General features: G+C 43.1%; 1 protein-coding gene across 10 annotated transcripts in view; it reads right to left on the reverse strand.

Moving 5' to 3' along the window:
• Window positions 1-22,843, reverse strand: part of DTNA (dystrobrevin alpha) — a 980,878-nt gene that overhangs the window by 240,883 nt on the left and 717,152 nt on the right. For all 10 annotated transcript variants that reach the window (XM_085605673.1, XM_085605674.1, XM_085605682.1 and 7 more), the window contains 3 exons: window positions 12,793-12,947; window positions 2,570-2,675; window positions 224-390 (listed from right to left, as the gene is read on the reverse strand). In XM_085605673.1, coding sequence (XP_085461799.1) covers window positions 224-390; window positions 2,570-2,675; window positions 12,793-12,947 — 428 coding nt within the window. The remainder of the gene's footprint in view (window positions 1-223; window positions 391-2,569; window positions 2,676-12,792; window positions 12,948-22,843) is intronic.

Here is a 22,843-nt window from a genome sequence, read left to right on the forward strand (position 1 = left end):
AGAAAACTACCCGTTTCAGGTTCCAATGAGTCCCACCGACAGAGACAACCAGATGGATGGATATAAGGAAGGCCCTTTGGTAAGGGATTCTTTTTATTCATAAGTCCTTCATTAATGCAAAACCTGTTTACTCAGTGAGGCCCCTCTGCATCCCTGAGAACTACCTTCCTATGCTGTCTGTCCAGGGTGGGAGGAGCTCCTCTAACAGGCGGCCTCTACTTACCCATGAGGTGTACTCCTTCATTTGGTGCTGGTTGCTGTGGGAGCCGCTGGCATGACCCCTCCAGAAGCAGTCCTGGCACAGCTGGTAGTTGGAGCACTGCTGGCAGCGGTAGCGGAAGCCCATCATGCTCTCGCTGTGGCAGTAGGAGCACTCCACGGGGTGGAAGACTGTGGGGTAGACAATAAAGGCAGGGTTTGATAGGGAGGGTCAAAACAACAAAAAAAGCGTACACATTACCTTCGCGTGTAATGAGCCCTCTCTGGTCTGGTGTGCACTCTCCGCAGGGGAGACTCCCGCTTACTAGGAAAGATAGCGCTTAGAAAGTACTGCTCAGCAAAGAACAGGATTACAAAACATATTTCTGCCCTTCTTTGAAAAAAGGATAGCTAATCCTGGATCATGAACATGTACACCTGACACAACGTGTGCATCTGTGTGCACATTTGCAGGTGCATTTAGCGCAGATGTCCATATTAATTTTTTTTGTCAGTTCGTATAACTGAGAGTGACTTTTCAATTCTGAAGATTACAGCGCTGAGAAACTTTCCTACAGTACAGTAGATATATATATATATATATACATACACACATACATACATATGTTGCTATTTGAAAAATAAATAGAAAATAGAATAGAAATAATGGAAACCTTCTTACTTTTAGCTGACTGAAAATCAATGCTTAAAATTAATGAAATCTACATTTTTGTCTCATATTCTCACGTAGGAACAGCTTAATAAAATGCACACCAACTGATGTAATCACAATAGAGGGGATTTGCACAATCTGATTGTCTGTATAAATCATAGGAATGTAGCTGCGTGCGTGCAAATCGAGGTGCAAACATGAGCAAACCTGTCTTTGTACTGCCACACACTGTTGCCTCTACACAGCCCCTACACTGAGCTGGAAATGTGAATTGATTTCCTATATCCATGCGTCTTAAGAGACCAACCAGGACTCCTCTCTATCTCCTGATAGAGCCACAGTATTGCCTGGAAACATGCAGCCCAGCATCCCCTTCATCAATAGAAGCAGGTGAATGTGGGAATGCTGAGGCTGCAAACAGTGACAACTCAGGGGTGAGTGGAGCAGAAAGCAATGGTGCATTAGTTTATTAGACCACTCTACATTGATAATAGTCACTGTAAGAGGGTACCATTCCGGGTTTGGATATTTTTAGAATACTGCATAAAATGTGTCCAGTGACTGGCAAGTACCTTAAACAAGTCCCTTCACATACAGCTAAATACAGAGGTAATGTCCAGCGGCTGTACTGCCTGTGTGTTTAGAAGATCTGTTGTGCATTGGTTGCTGCTGGTTTATTCTACCACACTTAACAACTGACTTCTGTCCAAGTCTTTCAATGGATTGCTGTTTGTCTCTAAATGTATTCTGCAGAATGTATGACGTTACTATGCCATACATTACCACGCGGTAGGTTACAACGTGGACGTTACATCGTCCGTGTTGTTACCACGCATGGCTTTACATCGCAAGTCGTTTCTGCGACTTGCCCTAGATGGCTCACTGGACTTAGGAATAGTATAAATTACTATTCCTACTCCAGTTAGCGCAACAGCAGGGAATGTGTCGGATTCAAAATCCAACACATTCCCTGGTGTTGCCCGCCATCTAGCGCAAGTCGTAGAAACGACTTGCGATGTAATGCCATGCGTCTGCATTGTAACCTACCAGCGTGGTATTGACAGCGTTGTAAACGCTGTTTCCCTATTCTGCACAAGTCTTTAAATGTAGTGCTGTTTGTCTCGCAATGTACTGCTGCGCATGTCTTTCAATGGACTGCTGTCCTTCTCGCAATGTACTGCTGCGCATGTCTTTCAATGGACTGCTGTCCTTCTCGCAAAGTACTGTGCGCATGTCTTTCAATGGACTGCTGTCCTTCTTTCAATGTACTTCTGTAGAAGTCTTTCAATGGACTGCTGTCCTTCTTTCAATGTACTGCTGCACATGTCTTTTAATGGACTGCTGTCTGTCTCTGTATGTACTGCTTGACAAGTCTTTCAATAGTCTGCTGTCCTGCCTCTCAATGTATTCTGCACAAGTCTTATGGGATCGTCTTTACAGGACAGCGGATTCTTTGCAGAAAAGTCGAACAGCAATTACAATCCACTGGTGTCCTATCAACCATGTATGGCGTACCTGGGATCTACTTACTTAGTCTTGCAAATAAAATTCATTTTTTCTTTGAAATCTTATTTGGTCAGAATCAACAATCAATTGCACATGTTTCAACATAAGACAATATTTGACGTTAGAGCATCGCACAGCAAGACTGCATTTTTTTCACAGATTCTGCCACAGCGAGAAAGTAAGAGGACTCACCATTTTCTACATTTGCCAGTCGATGCAGTAACGGCAACCAGACCAGACACTGCGGCGGGGGGTCAGACATCAGGGTATCCAGGAAAGAATTTAGCGTGACTTTCTTCTGTGTAAATACAAAGCATGAATCATGAACACGGGCACCGCCATGTCCATCTCCTCAGAGAGCATTTTGTTCAGTCCTCGATAAGGACATGAATTGGTTCATTGAACAAAGCCATCCATATTGTCAGCACAGTCTATTCAGTGAAAGCCACCATAATTACATATATCTCTTAATGCTGGTAGGTGTCAACAGTCTAATTATTATCACACTGAATTCACAACTCTTGATATCACGCCGTTATATGCAGCACAGCTGATCTGATGCAGAAAGGGCGCGCAAACATACATGCAGGTAGGCTGCCAGTGTAGGGACCACAGTCATTTGGTTCTGCACGTGCGCAGAGGCCTGTGTGGGTAAAAATCCCTCAAAATGTATTCATTTCAGCTGTGAATCCCAAATGCAGAACAGGGACCATTCTCCAATTCTGTATCTGCACAGATTCATATAATGGCAGAAATTATTACTAAGTTTTAATTCCATGCCCAAAATGACTGAACCCATTTCAGTTTTATTTCTTTAAGTGTCAGATTATTTTGACACATCGAAGTCAACACCGCCACTGCCGTGTTCTAACGAGGACCCATTATTGTCAACACTTACTGCTGCTCCTACTAAGAAAGTCTGAGTGATAAACGTGCTTGTTTCAGACACAATTTGCAATAGGAGAATTCCTTTTTGCTAATGTATTGATAAAAATATGGTGTTCAAAATAATAAGATCTTTGCAAATGATAGGTTGCTATGTGATGAGAAGCACAAGGGCAGGCAGCGCCTTCGACACAGTGTAGAAACAAAGGGCCCAATTTACAAACCGCATTTTGTAGTACATAAAAAAGTACTACTCACCTTCTACAAACTCCCGTTCACAGACTCATGGCAGCCGCAGCAGGCCGCCTCTATCTTTTCTGTGAAGAGATTTGCGTCATTGTGGGAGACGGGGGGAGGGGAGTGGATCTCTGCACTCAGATAAACACTTTAGAAGTAAATGTGGGAAATAACAGGGGGAATGGTGTGACAATTGGGAATAATTACTACAAAATGGGCGGGGTTTAGGGAAACCTAAGGAGAGATGAAGGTGGGACACAGTACTATATAACACTCACACACATGAAAGTAGTACTTTTGCAATGCACAAAATACTGTGCTAAAGTTACTACAGCCCTAAAGGATGGTGATATGCCCAATGTCCAAGCCTTCCAGAATGACTTATTAGTTTTCACCGACACTGAAGAGGAACACATGCAGGTTTTGGAAAGAGCGTTGCGTGTTTTACAATTCAGAGGTATGACAGTAAGTGTAAGCTTTTGGTGTAAGAGGTAGAGTAATTAGGACACACAATTCCAGCGCAAGGTATAAATCCTGAGTTTTGTAATTGGGAAGCCATCACAAATGCTTTTTGTTTCTTGATAAAGATGCCCTGCGTTCTTTTCTGGGGCTCTGCGAATACTAAGCAAGATTTGTGTCTGGGTATGCTTTGACTGTGCAACCTTTAACCCCTTCTGTGCCCCGCCCTTTCCCCGCCCTGTGCCGGGCGTTGAATTAGCGGGCGGGGTTCATGACGAGATAGTCTCGTCATGGGCACAGCGCAACCGCGCTCCATGACGAGACTATCTCGTCATGGACACTGAAGGGGTTAAGAGCACTACTCAAGAAAGGAAACCAGTTTGAATGGAGCAGTCAAGTTCGAACAGCATTTGAGGAATTCAAAGGGTTCATACCCACTGCTCTGGCATTACAATTATTTGTTCTTTCAGGAAAATCGTTGATCACAGTTGATGCCAGTCTCGGAGGTCAAAAAGAACAATTGATGGACAGGATGCAGAACAATGCCATACGTTCACACCAGTACAGAGATCTGGGCCTAAATCTATCGTTTTTTTTGCTCCCCAAACCATTTCAGTTTCAACCGAGCCATATGCAAATCAGTCTTTACCCTGCGCCCAATAGGAACAGTCCAGCCTGAACTGCCAGGCCAGGTCCTCCCTGGACTGGAAATTAGCAACCATAGGACCAGTTTCGGGGTTTCATCCCTCATCAGCCAAGATAACTTGACTCCAGTAGCATGGAGAGCACAGGACCCACGTCTGGGCATACCCGTCCCACTCGATCCTGGCGCTGTTTTTAGACAGTGGGTTAAGGGGCAGGAGAACACGGTTGTATTTGCATATGCTGTCGGATGGCGAATGCAATTACAGCACTATTGAGAGAGAGGCTCTGGCATATGTATGGGCAGTACAGAAATTCAAAACCTACATTTGAGGGGCCACTTGTGATGTTTACATGGGCCATAAACCTTTGGTGTACCTTTTGAGTGGTAATGGTTTGGGTAAAGCGTCTGCTCGCTTAGTACGCTTCCTATCAAAATTACAGAAATATGATTTGGTGGATAAGTATATACAAGGGGCTAAAAACATTTGGGCAGATTGCTTGTCATGGATACCTTTACCACATTGTGATGTTGTGGATTTTGATCAGGATACGGAATATGTGGTAGTTCCGACGGATGCATTGTTCGTTTGTTATGGAAGCATCACAGAGACGGCTGGAGTGTGGCAATGGCTTAAAGATGAAGCTTTGTTGCTGGTACTTCGATTTATAAAGACTGGTTGGTCCTTCTGAGAAAAATCTCACAGGAGAACTCAGGAGTTCTGGACAAACAGTCATGAAATTGTCATGTGAAAACAATATTTGTTTACGAGGGAGTGTGTTTGTTCCACCTACCGAACTAACAGACAGAATTATAAGAATTGCTCATGAGGGACAAATGGGTGTTTCTAACCACTTGCAAGAAGTCAAGGCAAATGCATTGGTGGCCTAGTTAAACAAACAACTATCCAATCATATTGATAAGTGCTCACAATGTGTAGTTTCTGATAAACATAGGAAAACTGCTACCAAACCTTTGTACACCGTTCCTTTTCCAGAAAAGGCTTGGGGAAAAACTAGCCTTGGATTTTTCTGACCCATTTAGGTGCCGATTCCGATCCTGTAAAACCCGGGTACGAATGGTCGTACGGAGCGTATACTCCGTACGACTCGTACCCGGGAAATCCACCTTACAAACCAGCAAGTACGATTCATACAGAAATACCATTTCCGTACGAATCGTAAAAAACACCGTACGGATAAAAAATACCTACTATTCTGATCCTGGACAGTGCGTACACGACGTCCGCACGGAGTCAGGCAGCGTTTTACGGACCAGCAAGTACGATTCGTACCTACAGCACTCCGCACAGCTATTTTTTTACGGGAGCCAAAAAGTGCCGGAAAAACCAAGTACGCTGCGATGCACAACGAAAAGGGGGCCCGGTACGCGACGTACACGCCATCAACCACATCGTACGTGTCATCATGTACGGTGCGTACCCCAACATTGCATATGTACGGTGCGTACATACGCGCTGTTGGGGTATGCACCGTACATAGGCCAACAGTGCGTATGTATGGTGCGTATGTCCGCACCGTACCCCCACACCCACGTATGTCCACACCGTACCCCAGGCGTACCCCCCCAGCCACGTATGTCCGCACCGTACCCCAGGCGTACCCCAATCCTCGCCTATGTATGGTCCGTACATACTTGAGAATTGGGGTACGCCTGGGGTACGGTGCAGACATACGTGGGTGGGGGGGTACGGTGCGGACATACGCGGGTGGGGGGGAAGGCTGGGGGGGCCGTATGACTCGTACCCCGGGCACAAGTGTACCTGGGGTAGGGGTCGTACAAAGTTCGCTCCGTACGGGACGTTTTCCATACGATTGTGTATTCGGAACGCCGGTACGGATCGGACTTGTGCGCTCGGACTTCCGTTTTACGACTCGTACGTAAAACTGTCCGGGGACGTCTCGTAGACCTTTTCCCGATACGATTTGTATGTACTTTTTAACGTACGAATCGTACTTCGCCGTTTGGACGGGACTTGTACGATTCGTACGTAAAAAAATACGGATACGAGTCGTACGGTAATTTTTTTTAACGGATCGGAATCGGCACCTTAGTTTTTGCCTTGAGAGGAGAAGTATCTAATAGTGGCTATAGATTATGTTTTCAAATTGATATATTACTCATTTGTGGAAGCTGCCAATTCTGATACTGTAAATTATTTTTTGGGAAAGCCTTTTCTTGGTAGAAGGTTCCTCGTGTAATATTGTCACTGACAATGGGATGCACTTTGTGTCTAAACAAATGACTGAATTTATGGCAAAATTCAATATTAAACATTCTCAGGTGGCTTTGTACAGCCTTTGTCCAATGGTTTGGTTGAGAGGGCTAATTGCATTTTGAAGGACAGTATTATAACTGCGATAGGGGCCGATATTGATGTTTCACATTTTCTTCAAGAAAGAATGTGGGCGTACCTCATTATTCCACATCTACAACTGGACAATTCCCATTTACACTTATTAGGGGTGGGGATGCCAGGACCGAATTAGCACCAGCATGGTTCTCTGAGATTTTAGTGGGCAGAGGTAATATAGCTGAAATAAATGATACGATTTGTTTGCAACACAGAGTGGTGGAAAAACAACTAACACAGAAAAACTATTATGACAACAGAAAATGTGTCAAGAATGTTCAGGTGAGGGTGAATAATTGAGTTTTGATAAAAAAACCTTTTAAAACTATTAAGGGAGAATTAATCACCTTGTGTACAGTACACCAGGCAGTTCAATGCTCAAACCAGCAACAACAGTTCTTCACACAGAACTCTTGTGAGTAGAAACAGTAGTGGGAGTTTTCTAAAGTCTACTACCAATGTGGTAGATGACAAAGCTGGTACTTTGTTTCCCAGGTGTGCCTAGGAGTTGTGTGTTGACCACAATTTTGATGAATGTGTTATTGACTTGGGTAGAGATACTGCTACGGTGGGAAATTCCATACAGGATCCTTTGTACAAACGTAGTACTAGTACAGTTAAATTACCATCCAAATGTGGGGATTACACAATGTCTTAATTCTTGTTTTGAAATCTCTTCCAGGTCCTGTGTACCCTGCTAGATGATGTATGGTTATGTTACTGCAATGGGGCAATTGCTGGTTGGTTTTGTTTTGTTTTTGGTTAAGGAACAGGGGTAATGGGGTATGTGGCATTTTATTATGTATTATTCACCTTCACTATGTTTTGTTATTTATTGCTTCCTGCATTGTCGTACTCTCATGTGCATTCTTCTGTGGAACCACGATGACATCAAGTGCTGGATTGGTTCTAGAAAATGACGCTTTGGTAAGCTGCCTGCTGTTCTTTCGACTGATCAGTGGCTGATGCGGTTGTAGGTCCTTTTATTAAAGGATCATTCCTTTGTCTATAACATGGCTCCGGCAGCATCCTTTAACCTGCCAGAGTGGAGTGCATAATCTCTGTGTTGTGACCACTACAGAGGCGTTCCATGGATTTTAGCACATTTACAGATTTACCAATAGTGGTAGACCTGGGAATGCGTCAAAATGCTACACCTCCACAGGGGAGGCGCAACAAGGAGAGATATCTTTATTTCTCCTAATTGTTTCCTCTTTCCATTGATGCTACATTTTGCAGGAAACATAGAAAGAGGAAAATGCCTGTCAGGATTGTTTTTGTGCAGGAAGGTGCCCCTTCCTGCAAATAACAATTTCGCTTACAACGCTGGCACTCCAGCACCATGGTGCAAGGGTGCCTATGTTGGCGCTAGGCAGCCAAAAGTGCACCAGTGCAAGGAAGAACAGAAATGCGCCATACGACGGTAAATACAGCACATTCTAGTTCTTTCCCTTTCTCTTTCATGCAGCGCAGAAAGGTGTCTTGCTGCGTTGTGTGGTGAAAAAGTATGATAAATATGCCCCTTCATTTAAAAAAATGCCATTAGACTTTTAAACATTTTGAAAATGTAAAAAGTTTAAAATAAATTAAATATATATATAACTTGTAATCAACCTTACTGACTATATAATAAAAATAAAAATGTTGATAGAGAGAATGTTTTTTAAATTATTGCTCAAAAACCCAATATAAAATAAATGAATATTTGTAAAGTATTCTATTATTTAATCCATATTTAAATTTGATGAGTTAATGTAATGTAACACTTTATTTTGTATTACATGGTTAATAACACATTTTAAAATAATTTACCCTTATATTGCACTTTAAAATATTTGTATTATTTTTTTAAAGAACAATAAACTTTCATAATTTTCCCTATCCTTTCCCATAAGGATATTGCCACCTCATTCGCCCTGATCTTCACCAGCAGAGGAAAGGTTAGTAAAGTTACTATATTTTTTTTCAAACAAACTTTATTGGTTTTGCATTTTATCCACATTACAGTATAACATTGAATTTTTTTTTTTTAATTTAAAACAAATAAAACTGTGCTGTTGGACTTGGCCCTTCCTAGGGGATTTCCCTAAAACGTTTTGCTATTTTTGCTCCTGGTTTTTGCTGATTCTCTTTTAGTGGCCTTAGGACTCTTAACACTTTCCCACTGTACTGCAGTGTGAAAGCATGCGCATCCTTCCTACATACGCTAGGAAGTGGTGCTTACTTGATTGGTGTAGGTGTGTTACCTGTAAGTGCCCTGTAAAAAGATACACCACATACCCAGGGCAGATACAGCACTGGCTAATAGGGGGACGCAGCACTGATTGTGCCACCCACCAGAATAGCCTGTCAAACATGCATCAGTTGCGCTTATGCTCAGGCTGGCATTTCTCACTCATTAGCCAACCATGGGTGGGCCTTCCACTACCACTAGTGCACACCTAGGGTAAGCCCTGAGGGATGCAGCAAGTGGTAGGAGAAAGGCAGGGCAGGTAAACATGGTATTCCGTGCCCAGGACGTGAAGAACCCCCCATTTGGGTTTTCCCTACCAAAGAGGGTGGCTCTTCCCATGGGACACCAACGGGGTTTTCCTGATTCTCTGCTTGTGCCCTTAGGGCTCTGGGCACTTTTCCACTGTAAATGCAGTGTGAAAGTGCGTGCGCCCTTCCTGCACATGTAAGGAAGTGCTGCTTCCCTGATGTTTCTGAACATGTCTCAAGCCTGCCATCGTAGGCCTGTGTGTGCGCACTTGCACCTATGATGTTTGAAAGCCTGTCTAAAGCCTGCCATTTGACGCCTGTGTGTGCGCACTTGCAAGTATAATGTTTTAAAACATTTCTCAAGCCTGCCATTGCAGGCCTGTGTGTGCGCACTTGCACCTGTGATGTTTTTAAACATCATTGCAGGCCTGTGTGTGTGCAATGCACTTATGCTCAAGTTGGTCTTTGTAAACCACTGGCCAATCCTGAGAGTCCCTTTCACAACCGATAGAGCACCCCTAGAGTAGGTCTTTAATGGGTGAAGCGAGTGGCAGGTGAAAGGCAGGGCAGGTACACATGTGTGTTCCCTGCCCAGGTAGTGAAGAATACCCCTGTGTGCTTTCACTACCTATGAGGTTTGCTCCTGCCATAGGTTAACATGGGGGAATAGTTTAAATTACTTCAAACTGCAATAGTGTCTTACAGTGTAGCAGCCTCATCATGTTTCCTATCATTGGATTCAAAATTACAAATCCTTTCCTCTGGCAAAGGTGGATTTGTCATTAATAGCTTAGAAATGCCACCTTTAAAGTGGGTATCTCTCTGCTCTAAAACTCTGTGAGTGTCTTTTATTTTGACTCCAGTCCACACTGGAGGCTGGGGGAGCACCGCATGTCCCCTTATTCGGTGTAGAAACTGTAGATCAAATCCATATCTGTTGACTGATCTCAGTGGAAGGATAGTATCCATCCCAAAGCAGTTCTGGCAACACCAAACCTTTGTTCCATGTCTTGGGGTAGAATGGTGCAGTCAACCAGGTTGTATGCAACCGTGAGGACTCGGATCATCTGGATGGCTTGTTCACGTTCAGCATCAGTTGTGAGGTGTTCTTTCCTAATGCCGGCAAGGGTGGTTTGGATCCTCTCACTGGTTTGAAGTCCAGATTGTTGATCGAGAAGGATGATACTTTATTCAAAATATATCTTTTTTTTTGCTACCTCTTTCTCTAGAAACTGCACAAGGATCCATCAGTAAATTGGAGTGTTTGAATTTTTGAGCCACATTTATGTGGTCTTCCAGATTTATGGCTATGAATGATGTAAATATGTTCGTCTCCTAGAGAGGAGCAGGAAGGTGTCACACCTGGATTGAACAGAATAACGTCTCTGTGTCTGCTATTAAAAAGTGATTGGACTAAATCTAGGCAGCATATTTTGGGTGCACCAGCTGCTATCCTTAAGGCTACCTCCTAGGTGGGAGACAGCATAAGAGCCCCGGGTGCCAATCAAACCAAATTCTTCTCAGTGTTCTACTATTGCATCTTACCTTGCTATGCAGAGTACGATTTCTGCTACAATAACACCTGGCCTGTAATCACCTTAAAGACTATAGCATTTTGGGCCATAGGGGAGAGGAGGTAGCCTTATGACTAGAGTGGTCGACCTCGAAGCTGGAGAAATGGGTTCGAGTCTCGGCAACGCCGCTCAACATCCTGTGATTCTGGGCAAATCACTTAATCTCCCCGTGCCTATCAAAAATGAATGTGTCCTTCTGTAACGAAACTGGTGCTCATGTAAAGCGCTCAGATACCCGAAGTCTCTGGTCTAGTTCACGTTATATAAAACTCTGGAAACAAAACAACAGAAAAATATGTATGAAACTTCCAGTTTGCATTTCCTAACCAGCGAATACAAAGAAATCGCCATTTAGGAAATGCATAATGGAATGTAGTGACATTACGATTTCCTAATAGCGATTCCTAGAAGTTTGCAATCGCTGTTATGAAATCGCTATTTAGGAAATGCAAAACCATTTGTTCTTATGGGCCCTAGGTCCAAAGGTACGAATGGTTTTGCATTTCCAAACTTGCAATTTAATTTGAAAATGCAAAAACAATCATACCTATGGGTCTGGGGCACCCCCTACATCTAGCAAAAAAAAATAAAAATGTGTGCACATGGCACTGAAAAAAGTGCATTCTGTGAGCCCTTTTCCATTTTGCGCATAGTTACCATCGAATTGGATTTGATGGTAATAGCATTTCCTAAATGCCCATTTCCCATTTAGGAAATGCTTTGTACATGTGCTTAGGAAATCGCAAATAGGAAATCCTTATTTGAGATTTCCTATTTTGGAAATCACAAAATGTGAGTTCAAGCGGGTAGAAATGCATTTTGCGATCGTGATTCTGCTTATGTACATAAGGAACGCCTATTTAGCATTTCTTAACGGCCCGAAACAGCAATTTGGTCCATTACGAAATGGCAATTGGCTTTGTACATATGGGCCTTTGTTCTTTAACCAAGAGCATGGTTTCATCCGTCGACATTAGATACAGCCCTGTTACGCAACACTTCTATGAGGGCTACAAATTTTGAAATAAAGCAACAATTTGCCTTCCCCTCCACTCACACTGCAAATGTATAGCTCCGACTCATGTAGGTTTTACACACGAGACAGCCTAGAACTGTGTGATCACTTGCAATGCTCCAACTCAGAGCAGTGCTCAACGCAAAGACCAGACTGCCCCACCTGACAAGAGGTGCACCAGATGTGCTATACACACAACATAACATCCTATAGGCTATGACCTAGTCATTTCTGAAGACCATCTAAGACATATAACAAAACAATGTCCATGCACATACTATGGAAACTCAGGCTGTCAATTACACAGAGCAGATTCTTTTGTATGTTTGTGTATGGAGTAATAACGCAAACCACGCCATGAGGCAATACAGGGTAGGGTTATTACTTTTGTCAAAAATAACCTGCTTTGAGAAGGACATTTTTGTCTAATACTTAATAAGGCATTATTAGGTTCCCATTAATCGGGGAGAGGATATGGCCTACCAGTACCAGTAGTGGACCTTGAAGCTGGGGAACCGGGTTCGAGTCTCGACAGGGACGCTCAACATCCTATGATTCTGGGCAAATCATTTTAATCTCCCCGTGCCTAACAAAAATCAGCGTGTCCGCCTGTAACGCGACTGGTGCTCGTGTAAAGCGCTCTGATACCTTCGGGTCGAGTTCGCGATATATAAAACTCCCCCTCCCCCCCCTCCCCCAAAAAAAACCTTGCACATAATTTCTCCTAGCACAACACTTCTCCGTTACCTGCTGGGCGAAGCACGACCGTGCGGACTGCTCCGTGTATCCAAAAGAAGGGCCTTCGAACACTGCCGTGGGAAGCTTCAGCACCTCGCGCAGAAACAGGTCGTACCTTTGATAAACCATCACCCCACTGGTGTCGGAGATCATGGAGAAAATATCTGGTGACGAAAAATACAAACAGGAGACCGATGTAGGAAACAACAAACAGTCAGTCAAAAAGTCTTTATTCGGTTTAAGTGCAAACCATAAAAGCATACTACGATAAATAGACTTAAAAATACAAATTTCATTATAAGTGATCACTACAGCTAAAAAACACATTGACACAAATTGGTTAAGCAGGGCAACGTGTCAAATTTAAAACATTAAAAAAGGGTACAACAAACCAAAACGCGAAAATGTTATTTATATACACACATCAAATAAATCTTCGTGTAATCGTCCAGCGAACGATTCAGCAGGTACTGCAATAACATGCCACATTTAATAAGTTTATAAATATAAAACTACAAGTGATCTATCATCTGTTGACATGGATAAAGGACGAACATACGTCACATTTTCTCGCACGCTGACAGAAAACCCTGGCAGACTCCTCAGTCAATCGCCACTTGATGTATCCCGGAGTACACAGCAAAAGACACTGACTAGCCTGGTAAATTGAATCTCTTTTTATTAAAGTGAAAGTCTCTGCTCTCTGGCCTGAGGCATGGCAGCGTTTATCATCAAACCCCTCCATGGGAGGCATTACACTCTTTATTCCCGTTTCAGGGGATGCACAAAGCGGTGATCGCATTTCAAAATTGCTACTGGGTTACAGGTGTGAGGTATTCTATGCCAACAGGAGGAACACAAAATGCACAATGCATATATCGTTTCACCGCTTTTGTCTCGTCTACTCCTTTCATTTGTTTGATTTTTACATCTTGTATAAGAAGCAAGCCAGAGTATTCAATATCTTGCAAGTCAATACAGAGATTGCCAAACTGCATAGCCTTTGCTTTGGCGTTAGTGCTACAACAGAACTAGCTTACTCTGAACATAGCTGTTGCGTATTCTTTCAAGGGGGTCAGAGTACCCGAAGAAACACTCAGAAAACAATGTCCTTATAGAAGTTGGGGACCAGAAACAACAAACAAACTTTCTGAGCAGTTGTTTTTCTCACTCTACTCTTTTGCTGAGGCTTGGCGGATGTGACAGTCAGGCGATTGTGAGTCAACAGTAGAAAATAACAAGCATTGTGAAAGCCAATAGGACTGGCTTATGCAGGAGCTATTTGTATTTGCTTTGCCAATATATTTTAGCAATAGTGTACACCAGTGTGGCTGCTGTTCAGCATGGCTAAAAGGTAGTGGCGTAGAGAGTGTTGTTTATATGGACTGCCAGAGTGCAGAAGAGTGTCGTAGAGTGGGGTGGCATGAAGAAGAGTGGGATGGCATGGAGTGGAGTGGCGTATAGTGTCATGGAGTGGTGTAGAATTGAGAGGAGTGTCATGTAGTGCTGTAGAGTGGAGTATTGTGGAGTGGAGTGTTGAGGAGCAGAGTGGAGTGCCCTAGAGTGGAGCATTGTGGAGTAGAGTGCAGTGTTGAGGCGCAGAGTGGAGTGTCAGAGTGGAGGGTCATAGAGTGTCCCGGAGTAGAGTGGTGTAGATTAGAGTAGAGTAGGGAAGGGTGGAACAGAATGGAGAAGATCAGTGTAGAGTAGCATATATTATAGTAGTGTGCCGTAGACTGGAATGCCATACAATGGAAGGGCGTAGAGTGGAGGGGCGAAGAGTGTCGTAGACTGTTCTGGCGTAGAGTGTCATAGAGTGGAGTAGAGTAGAGTAGAGTAGAGTAGAGTAGAGTAGAGTAGAGTGCCCTGGAGTGGAGTGTCGTAGAATTGAGTGGAATGTCGTAGAGTGGAGTACCATGGAGTGGGATAGAGTGGAATGTCGTTAAATTGATTGTCAGAGTGGAAAGTAATGGAGTGGCATACAGTAGAGTGGAGTAGCGTAGAGTGGAGGAAAGTGTTGCAGAGTAGAGTGGCATAGAGTGGAGCACAGTGTCAAAGTGGAGTGGCCTAGAGTGGCATAGAGTGTCGTGGAGTGGCAGAGTGTCGTGGAGTTGCGTAGAGGGGTTTGGAGGTGCGAGGCATAGAGTGGAGTATCAAGCAGTGGAGTGTTGTACCTTGGAGTGTCGTAGAGTGGGGTGAGCAGAGTACAGTGGAGTAGAGTGGTGTAGGGTGTAGTAGTGTCAAAGAGTAGTGTGGAGTGGCGGAGAGTGGACTGGAAGAGCATGTCGTGGAGTGTTGCAGAATGGCATGGAGTGGCATAGTCTGAGGGCGGAGAGTGGAGAGTCATAGACTGGAGTACAGTAAGTGTCGTATAGTGGAGGGGCATAGAGTGTTGTAGAATAGAATAAAGTGTTGAAGAGTGAAGTGTCGACGAGTGGAGGTGTGCAGAGTGGAGTGTCATGGAGTAGAGGGGCATGGAGTGTCAAAGAACGGAGGGGTGTAGAGTGAGTTGAGGGGCATAGAGTGCAGTAAATTGTCATAAAGTGGAGTGGTACAGAGTGGAGTGGTACAGAGTGGAGTAAAGTGTTTTAGAGTGAAGTAGAATGGCATAAAGTAGAGTGTCATGAAGTGTTGTGCAGTTGAGTGTTATAGATTTGAGTGCCATAGAGTGGAGTGGCATAGCGTGGGGTAGAGTGGCTTAGAGTTAAGTGGCATAGAGTGGGGTAGAGTGGTGTAGGGTGTTATAGAGTGGCGTAGAGTGCCATGAAGTGGAGAAGTGTCAGAGTGGAGTGACATGGAGAGGAGGGGCATAGAGTGGAGTGCCGCAGAGTGTTATGGGGTGTGTTAGAGTGGTGTAGTCAAGAGTGTTGTAGAGAGGCATAGTGCGTTGTGGAGTGTATTATATATTATAGTGCAGCAGAGTGGCCAGAGAGAAGTGAAATAGAGTGGAGCAGAGTGTTGTAGAGCCGAGGGAAATAGAGTATCATAGAGGGAGAGAGTATAGTTGAGTAGTGTGGTGGGGTAGAGTGGCATAGGGTGGAGTGGAGTAGAGCAGCTTAGAGAGGATTAGAGAGTCATAGAATAGAGTGGAATAGAGTGTCGTAGAGTAGAGCGCCACTGAGTAGAGCATGCATGGTGTGGTAGTGCACTGCCATTGAAGCCAACACAGTTTTAATTGAAATGACCAATACATTTGCACTGACATACAGTTTTACTGATATAACAATACAGCGCACAAACGATAATGTGTGGAAATGGCATCACCTAATGTATTGATTTGCTTTGATCATATTCAAATATTTGTTTACAGCACACTCTGACATTACAAAAAGAGTGCTTCATTGTGCGTTCCTAATTCTGTAATATTCTGAAATATTTGCACAGTTAATTTACAAACATTTATATGTTGTTGTGTGCTACAATAAGACTTTAGTAAGTAAAATAAATTATAAGAGAGCACAATACCCAAAGGTGTCATGACACTAGCAAAACCCAGTAGCTGCGACAGAGGCAGAGCGAACAAATAAAAAAGACGAGAAAACCCTACACAGAATCAAAGAAAAAATTTGAAGTGAGAGAAAAATAGACACCAAGCTTCCTTGGAAGACAGAGCCTGACATTTGAACTTTGTCTCTGCATGCACAACAAATGTGACAAGAAACAAAATTTAAAGGCCTGTTTACAGAAAGAGAACACTGTGGAAGAATATAGTAAACAAAGTATTCTCCATTGGATGAACTAAGACAAGAGGGACATCCTAAGACAAATAAAGCCAGCAAATAGATAGCAAGCAAATCTGAGTTAAAAACCTCATAGCCAATGGTAAGCAATGGGAGAAATGTTTTCCTAGATCAGTATTCTGAATGTTCCCAAGATGTCTTTAGCAAACCAGAAAGCTGCATTGTCTGGTAGGTTTCACTCTAAAAAGGGGCAGTGTCAAAAAGAACAGTGAGATAGATATGAAATTTATCAATTAATTTACTGCATTACTTAAAAAGCGCAGAACAGTGGATATGTGATTGAAATCTGCTGTTGTATGATTTGAGACGTGATAAACATCAGGACAGATGGGGTCAGCCGTAGTAAAAAGTCATGATTAGAGGCTTACAAGATATGTAGAGAAATATAAAAATATCTCGATTGATCATATGAGCTACACCAATGTCACCAAAGAGCTGAGACTGAAAATGGAATGATCCAGTTGGGCTAGGTCGTGAGCAGGTGCTGGAGTGGCACTAGCTGCCATAGGAAATTGTAGACGATCCACCATGGTACAAAGGATCAACTAATCATTCTGTGGTGTTGGGGGCGTTTAGTCTTTAAATGCCAGAAATCTCATACTGAAAGATCCAATGATTTCACGTTTTCACCATCCAACAAAGAAGAATGTAGAGGACTTGTGGGCATTATGAAAATGTCTTCCGAGAAAGAGCAGGAATGAAACAAAAATACTAGGTTTTTGTTTATGGGAGAGGAATGTAGGACATTTAAAATGATTATGCACACAAAAATGAAGGTCCAAGCTACATCAGGGACTGAGCTATATCTTAGTTAGAGAATAGGTTTTTGCTTACAGCAGATGAACGTAAGGTGTTTAAAACGAGCGTAGAAAAACAGAAGGTCCTAGCTTCTTCTGGGGCAAACATGTGACCCCAGTTTACGAGCTTCTTGACATTAAGTCTATATAACCATTCAACATTAGAGCTGACAGCTGATGATATCCTACACGAGAGAGATCAGAAGGCTTCAAAACCCTTCAGGGATCTCAGAGACTTGGCAGGACCCAATCCAGAAATGAGGGATCCAGGTCTCAAAAGAGTGCTGGATGGAGAGTCATAGGGAGGTGGGGGGGGGGGGGTCTGTGCAGTAAATCACAGCCAGTTCACTCCTGAAATAGTTGCGCCCTGGCACCCAGGTGACACTGGAATATTGGTAACTTGGGAAGAGGAGAGTTGGTGCCAGCCTAATTCATTGGAAGCACTCAGCTGTTTCTAAAATGCCTCTCACTATGAGTGCTCAGAAGGAGGGCAAGTTGCCACTGTTGTAGCTTATTTTTAAATGTGCAAATGTGTATTATCGTGTGAAAAATATATTTGAAAATTGATGGTTTTTATGATGTCTTCGGATTTTTCTTAGACTTGCCTAATAAGGCAACGTTTTCTGTACTACTGTATTAGGGGCTTCTTGGCAATTCATGCATTTTTCTCTGTATCACATTTACTAATGATTCTGTAATAAATACATTTTTGCATTATTTTTGATTTAGAACTCTTATTAGCGGGTCCTCATTTATTTTGTTTTATTCTGCTGAAATGCATATTTTTCATGAGGAGTGTAGTGTCTAACCACTAGAATTACTGGAGATTCTGGGGCTGAATTAATTAGGTGAAAATTGGGGTGTTCGAAATATTGGGGTTCAGGTGATTATTGAGGTTTGGCTTCCACACCACTATGAAGCACCAAGTGGAATCTGGACATTTCATACTGTCAAGAAATAAAGAAATTATCTGCTTCATCCTTTCCAATGAAAGTCCGAATACTGTAATATTCAAGTAAACAAAAGGAAAGTTGACTAATTAAAGACAAACAAGTGGGCAGAAGTACCAGCAGAAATTCTTGCACATGAAAAAAATTACCAAAGCAAGGCACAAAAAGAAATGCATTACTGCCTCATTACTGTTAAATGAAAGGCAAACTCGTGTTGTTTGCTTTAATTCAAAACAAGGTTATAAGAAGTTAGTCCAACTCATCTTCAAGAAGTACATTTCTTTACCTTACACATTCTTTTCAAGCCAATCCAACATTCTATGGAGGAAAATCAAATGTTTGAAAAAAAAGAAAAGGAAATGACTGCATCGAATCGTGAAACACTTCTTTCAGGTACTTCTCTAAGACAAACTTTTTCAAATTGCCTGTTAATTCAGAAGGATTCCAAAGAGATCTCCACTCTTGAAAGCATAGTGAATAAGAACTATTCTCATTTCAAAGCAAATTATAGATACCGACTTCATAGAGCTGTTCTATTTCCAGATGTGATTCCTAGAATTTGTTACCTCTTCCAATAGAGCTTTGGCCACCCTGCACTGGCTTCCGATTAAGGAGCGAATTCTGTTCAAAGCGCTCTGTGTGAGTCATCGGATTGTACAGAGGAAGGGGCCCACCTACCTTCATAACCTCCTAACCTCCTATGCCCCTACGCGTCAGTTAAGGTCTAGCGGGAAGGGGCAGGTTATCATACCTACCATCAAGAGAGCAAGGATGGGTGGGCGCTCCTTTCGCTTCATGGCAGCACAACAGTGGAATAAACTCCCGTCGGAGCTCAGGACGGAGGCCTCAGAGACGACCGTCCGTAAGGAGCTGAAAACGTATATTTTCCCCTCTGAATAGAGTAGCAGGGAGCTCACACGGGTAGGGAGTGCAGCTCGACAGGGGTAACAGGGGCCTTGTTTTCCGTAGCGCGGGGACACACTAGCCTAGTGTAACCATGCGCTTTATAAATTTGCTTATTATTATTATTAACAAAAAACAACACACGATTTTCCACTGTTAAAGCTGAATATATACTTTTGGTATTTTTCATGGACGCCAACTGAACCAGGCTTTTATTGGGGAGTATTTACATTCATTTTCCTTAGTTTTTTAAAGCCTTTTTAACGTATGTTATTCAGTTCCACACCTGACATTAAGATGAGTTTTACAAAGGAATTAAAATTGAGACTTGGCTGTCTAGTCTAGGGATTCGTTTTCTATCTTTAGCACTGCTGCTCGACCTAGCACCATTAATTCCATAATTGTGTTACCTTTTTATTTAGTTCACATACCATCATCATCTTTAGGGTTTGAATATCATACACCTGTAGTGGAGGAGGGTCTTTTTAAGAAGTGGATTAAACAACATATTTAACAGTTTCCAATTGTTAAACTTTGATTGATTATATCAGCCTTTAATTATGTATCCACGTCTTTAATGCCACCTGGACAATGTGTTGTAATTCAACACAAAGCAGGTTTTTTCATCTTGCTATATATGCAGGACCAGGTGTAGGGTCTTTTGAACAATGTCTAACTTTACATCTGCTTGCCAGTAAACACACTGAAGCCAAACCCTGTCCTTCATGCCTGTCTGTTATTGACCTGTCATGTGGCTTCAATAGTGTGAATAGACCTAAGTTATGGACGTCACTGCTCGCCAAAGGCCAAGGCAAAGATCTGGTTGACTTTCTCCATTTTGACCTTTTAGCCTCAGTCAGATTTAGGGGAAATGGGGAATGTTCTATATCTTTAGACTTAGCTCGGGTGTGAGACAAGGGTGAGTCCTTGAACCAGTGTTGTTCCTAATATATATGAATGATCTAGCGGTGAGGCTCACAGAGAAGGGACAGGATTAGCAGTTAGGAGCAGGCCCATACATGTGCTCTTGCATGCAGATGATATGGTGTTAATTGGCTAAAAAAATGAATTACTACTTTGTTTATTTCATGCAAGAGCTGAACCTTACAAACAAGCTCTCGAAGAAACATGGTGGGAAAAAACATGAAGAGTCAGGCATATTCAATCAAGCACCGCCTTATTATAAGGGTGTGTCAGTCCCAATTTATAGGGTGTGTCCTTCGACAGGGGCTGGATCCTAGGATCCCTGCTTGGCAAACAGGAAGCTGTGCTTTGCTCAGCCTGCAGGGTTCTTGTTCAAACTAGCTGCAAGCAGTGGCAATCAACAGATTGCTTCGCTAATGGGAAATTTACAATCATACGTGCGTGCCTGTTCTGAGCTATGGGTCCAGAATCTGGGGGTAACCCGGAGATGACTAGCCTTCAGGGTGAGCTAACTATGCTTTTTCATAAACAGTTAGGTGTGGGATACATAGAGAAGCAGATCAGGGTATCTCCCTGTTTAACGCTGTGCTCCATCTGGTGTATGAACATGCTTCTCTGACTAGGGATATAATTCAGGACTGTATTTCCTGTGATCAAGACAAGAAGACCCTGTGGTCATCATACATAAGGTCTGGCTTTTGACTGACTGAGCAGGTCTTCTTTGTTTACTAATCCCCAAAATATAAATAGCCTTGACAAAACTCTTTCTAAACAGTCCTTTTGTAGACATGCGATCAAGGGAGAGAGGTGCGATGGGGATCTAAGAGTCATCTAACCAGCATTAAGTAATGATTCAAACAACGCCTGGCATTGACCCATATTTAGAACTGGTCACTAATTCCTAGGAACGATCTTCTCTTCTTATTTTTTCCTATCACCCATCTGCACAGGAAGGACATCACTGAATTCCCCAGTATCTATCTGCACAGGAGATGACATTACTGGATTTTCCATTATCCATCTACAGAGAAAGTGACTCCTGTGGTTTCCCAACAAAACTATCTTTAAAAGAAGAAGCTAAGCATAAGGACTTCATTTCCCATCACCAATCTTCACATTAAGTGACATCGCTGGATTTCCCATTATCCAACTGCACAGGAAGTGACATCACTAGTTTCCCACCCACTGCACCCTGAACTCCTTCCAGGATGTTCTTAATGGCAGCTGCAGCGCGTTCACGCAGGTGATATGATATGATATGATATGAGATTGTACTTATAGAGCGCTGCTATCACTCCGCAAGGAGTATCTTGGCGCTATTGTCAAACGTCGATGAAGGAGACCAGAATGATGAGATGTTGATAATAGATTTAAATCAGAGCAAGACAGCAGACCTCCGAGATGTCATAGATCCAGGTTTTGAGTTCCTTTCTGAATGTAAGTTCCGAGTTGCTAAGTTTGATCTGAGCTGGGAGTTTATTCCAAGCTCTGGCGCCCAAGAAGGCCAGGGTTCTTGCTCCTTTTGACTTGTATTTAAAGTGCGGTACTTTAAGAAGGTTAGCCGAGGATGATCTGAGCACTCTAGAAGTGGTATACGGAGTAAAACGTGCAGACAGGAATTTAGGGCCAATATTCATCTTTGCCCTATATGTGACCAGAAGAATTTTGAAAAGGATTCTTTTCGGAATGGGGAGCCAATGGAGAGCATTCAAAGCAGCCGAGGCTGAGGCCTTTCTAGGGAGCTTGAGCACCAGGCGGGATGCAGCATGCTGCACCACCTGGAGCTTCTTAAGAACTGATTTATTGACTCCAGCTAAGAGGCCGTTGCAGTAGTCGACACGAGAAAGTATCAAGGCCACTGTTACGGACTTTCTTGCGGACAGGGGAAGAAACTTCAACATTTTTTTTAAAGATTTAATTAGAGTAAAACATGTGCCTGCAACCATTTTGACATGGGGAAGGAAACAGAGGGAATTGTCGAATTGGACTCCTAGGTTCCTGACAACCTTCGCAACCTCAGGAGGAGGGGCTGCTCCCTCAGGCCACCATCTAGACGGCTGAAAGGAGACATCCGACCCTATCGGGAGAATCTCAGTCTTATCCGTGTTACACTTCAAATGATTATTTCGCATCCATTGGAGGACAGCAGTCAAGCATAGTTGTAATTTATTTCCGCCTGCATAGAGTCATTCTCCAAGGAGACAATCATTTGGGTGTCATCTGCATATGACATAACCTCAATTCCAAAATAATTGATCAAGGTGATGAGGGGAGCCATATACACATTGAAGAGTAACGGGCTCAGGGAAGATCCCTGAGGGACTCCTGCCGTGATGGCGCGCTCTGCAGAAAGGAACGAGCCCAAGGTAACCACCTGTCTCCGCGAAACCAGGAAGGAGGTAATCCACTTCAGTACAGTGCCCGTGATGCCGCTGCATTCGAGACGCCTCAAGAGAATGTCATGGGAGATCGTGTCGAATGCAGCCGACAAATCCAACAAAATCAGGACCGCTCTCCTACCTCTATCTGTGATAATTTTCAAAGAGTCGGAGACTTCAATGAGAGCTGACTCTGTCGAGTGTTTGGGCCGAAATCCGGATTGACACGAATGAAGAGTATGATGCTCTTCAAGAAATTTAGTTAGCTCCTTAAGGACAAAATTTTCCGTGATTTTACCCAAAAAAGGGAGAAGAGAGATAGGGCGAAGATTAGAGAGTACCGTAGCGTCAATATATTGTTTTTTTTT

This window comes from Triturus cristatus, chromosome 5_1 (assembly GCF_964204655.1).
Source record: "Triturus cristatus chromosome 5_1, aTriCri1.1, whole genome shotgun sequence".
NCBI classification, from domain to species: Eukaryota; Metazoa; Chordata; class Amphibia; order Caudata; family Salamandridae; genus Triturus; species Triturus cristatus.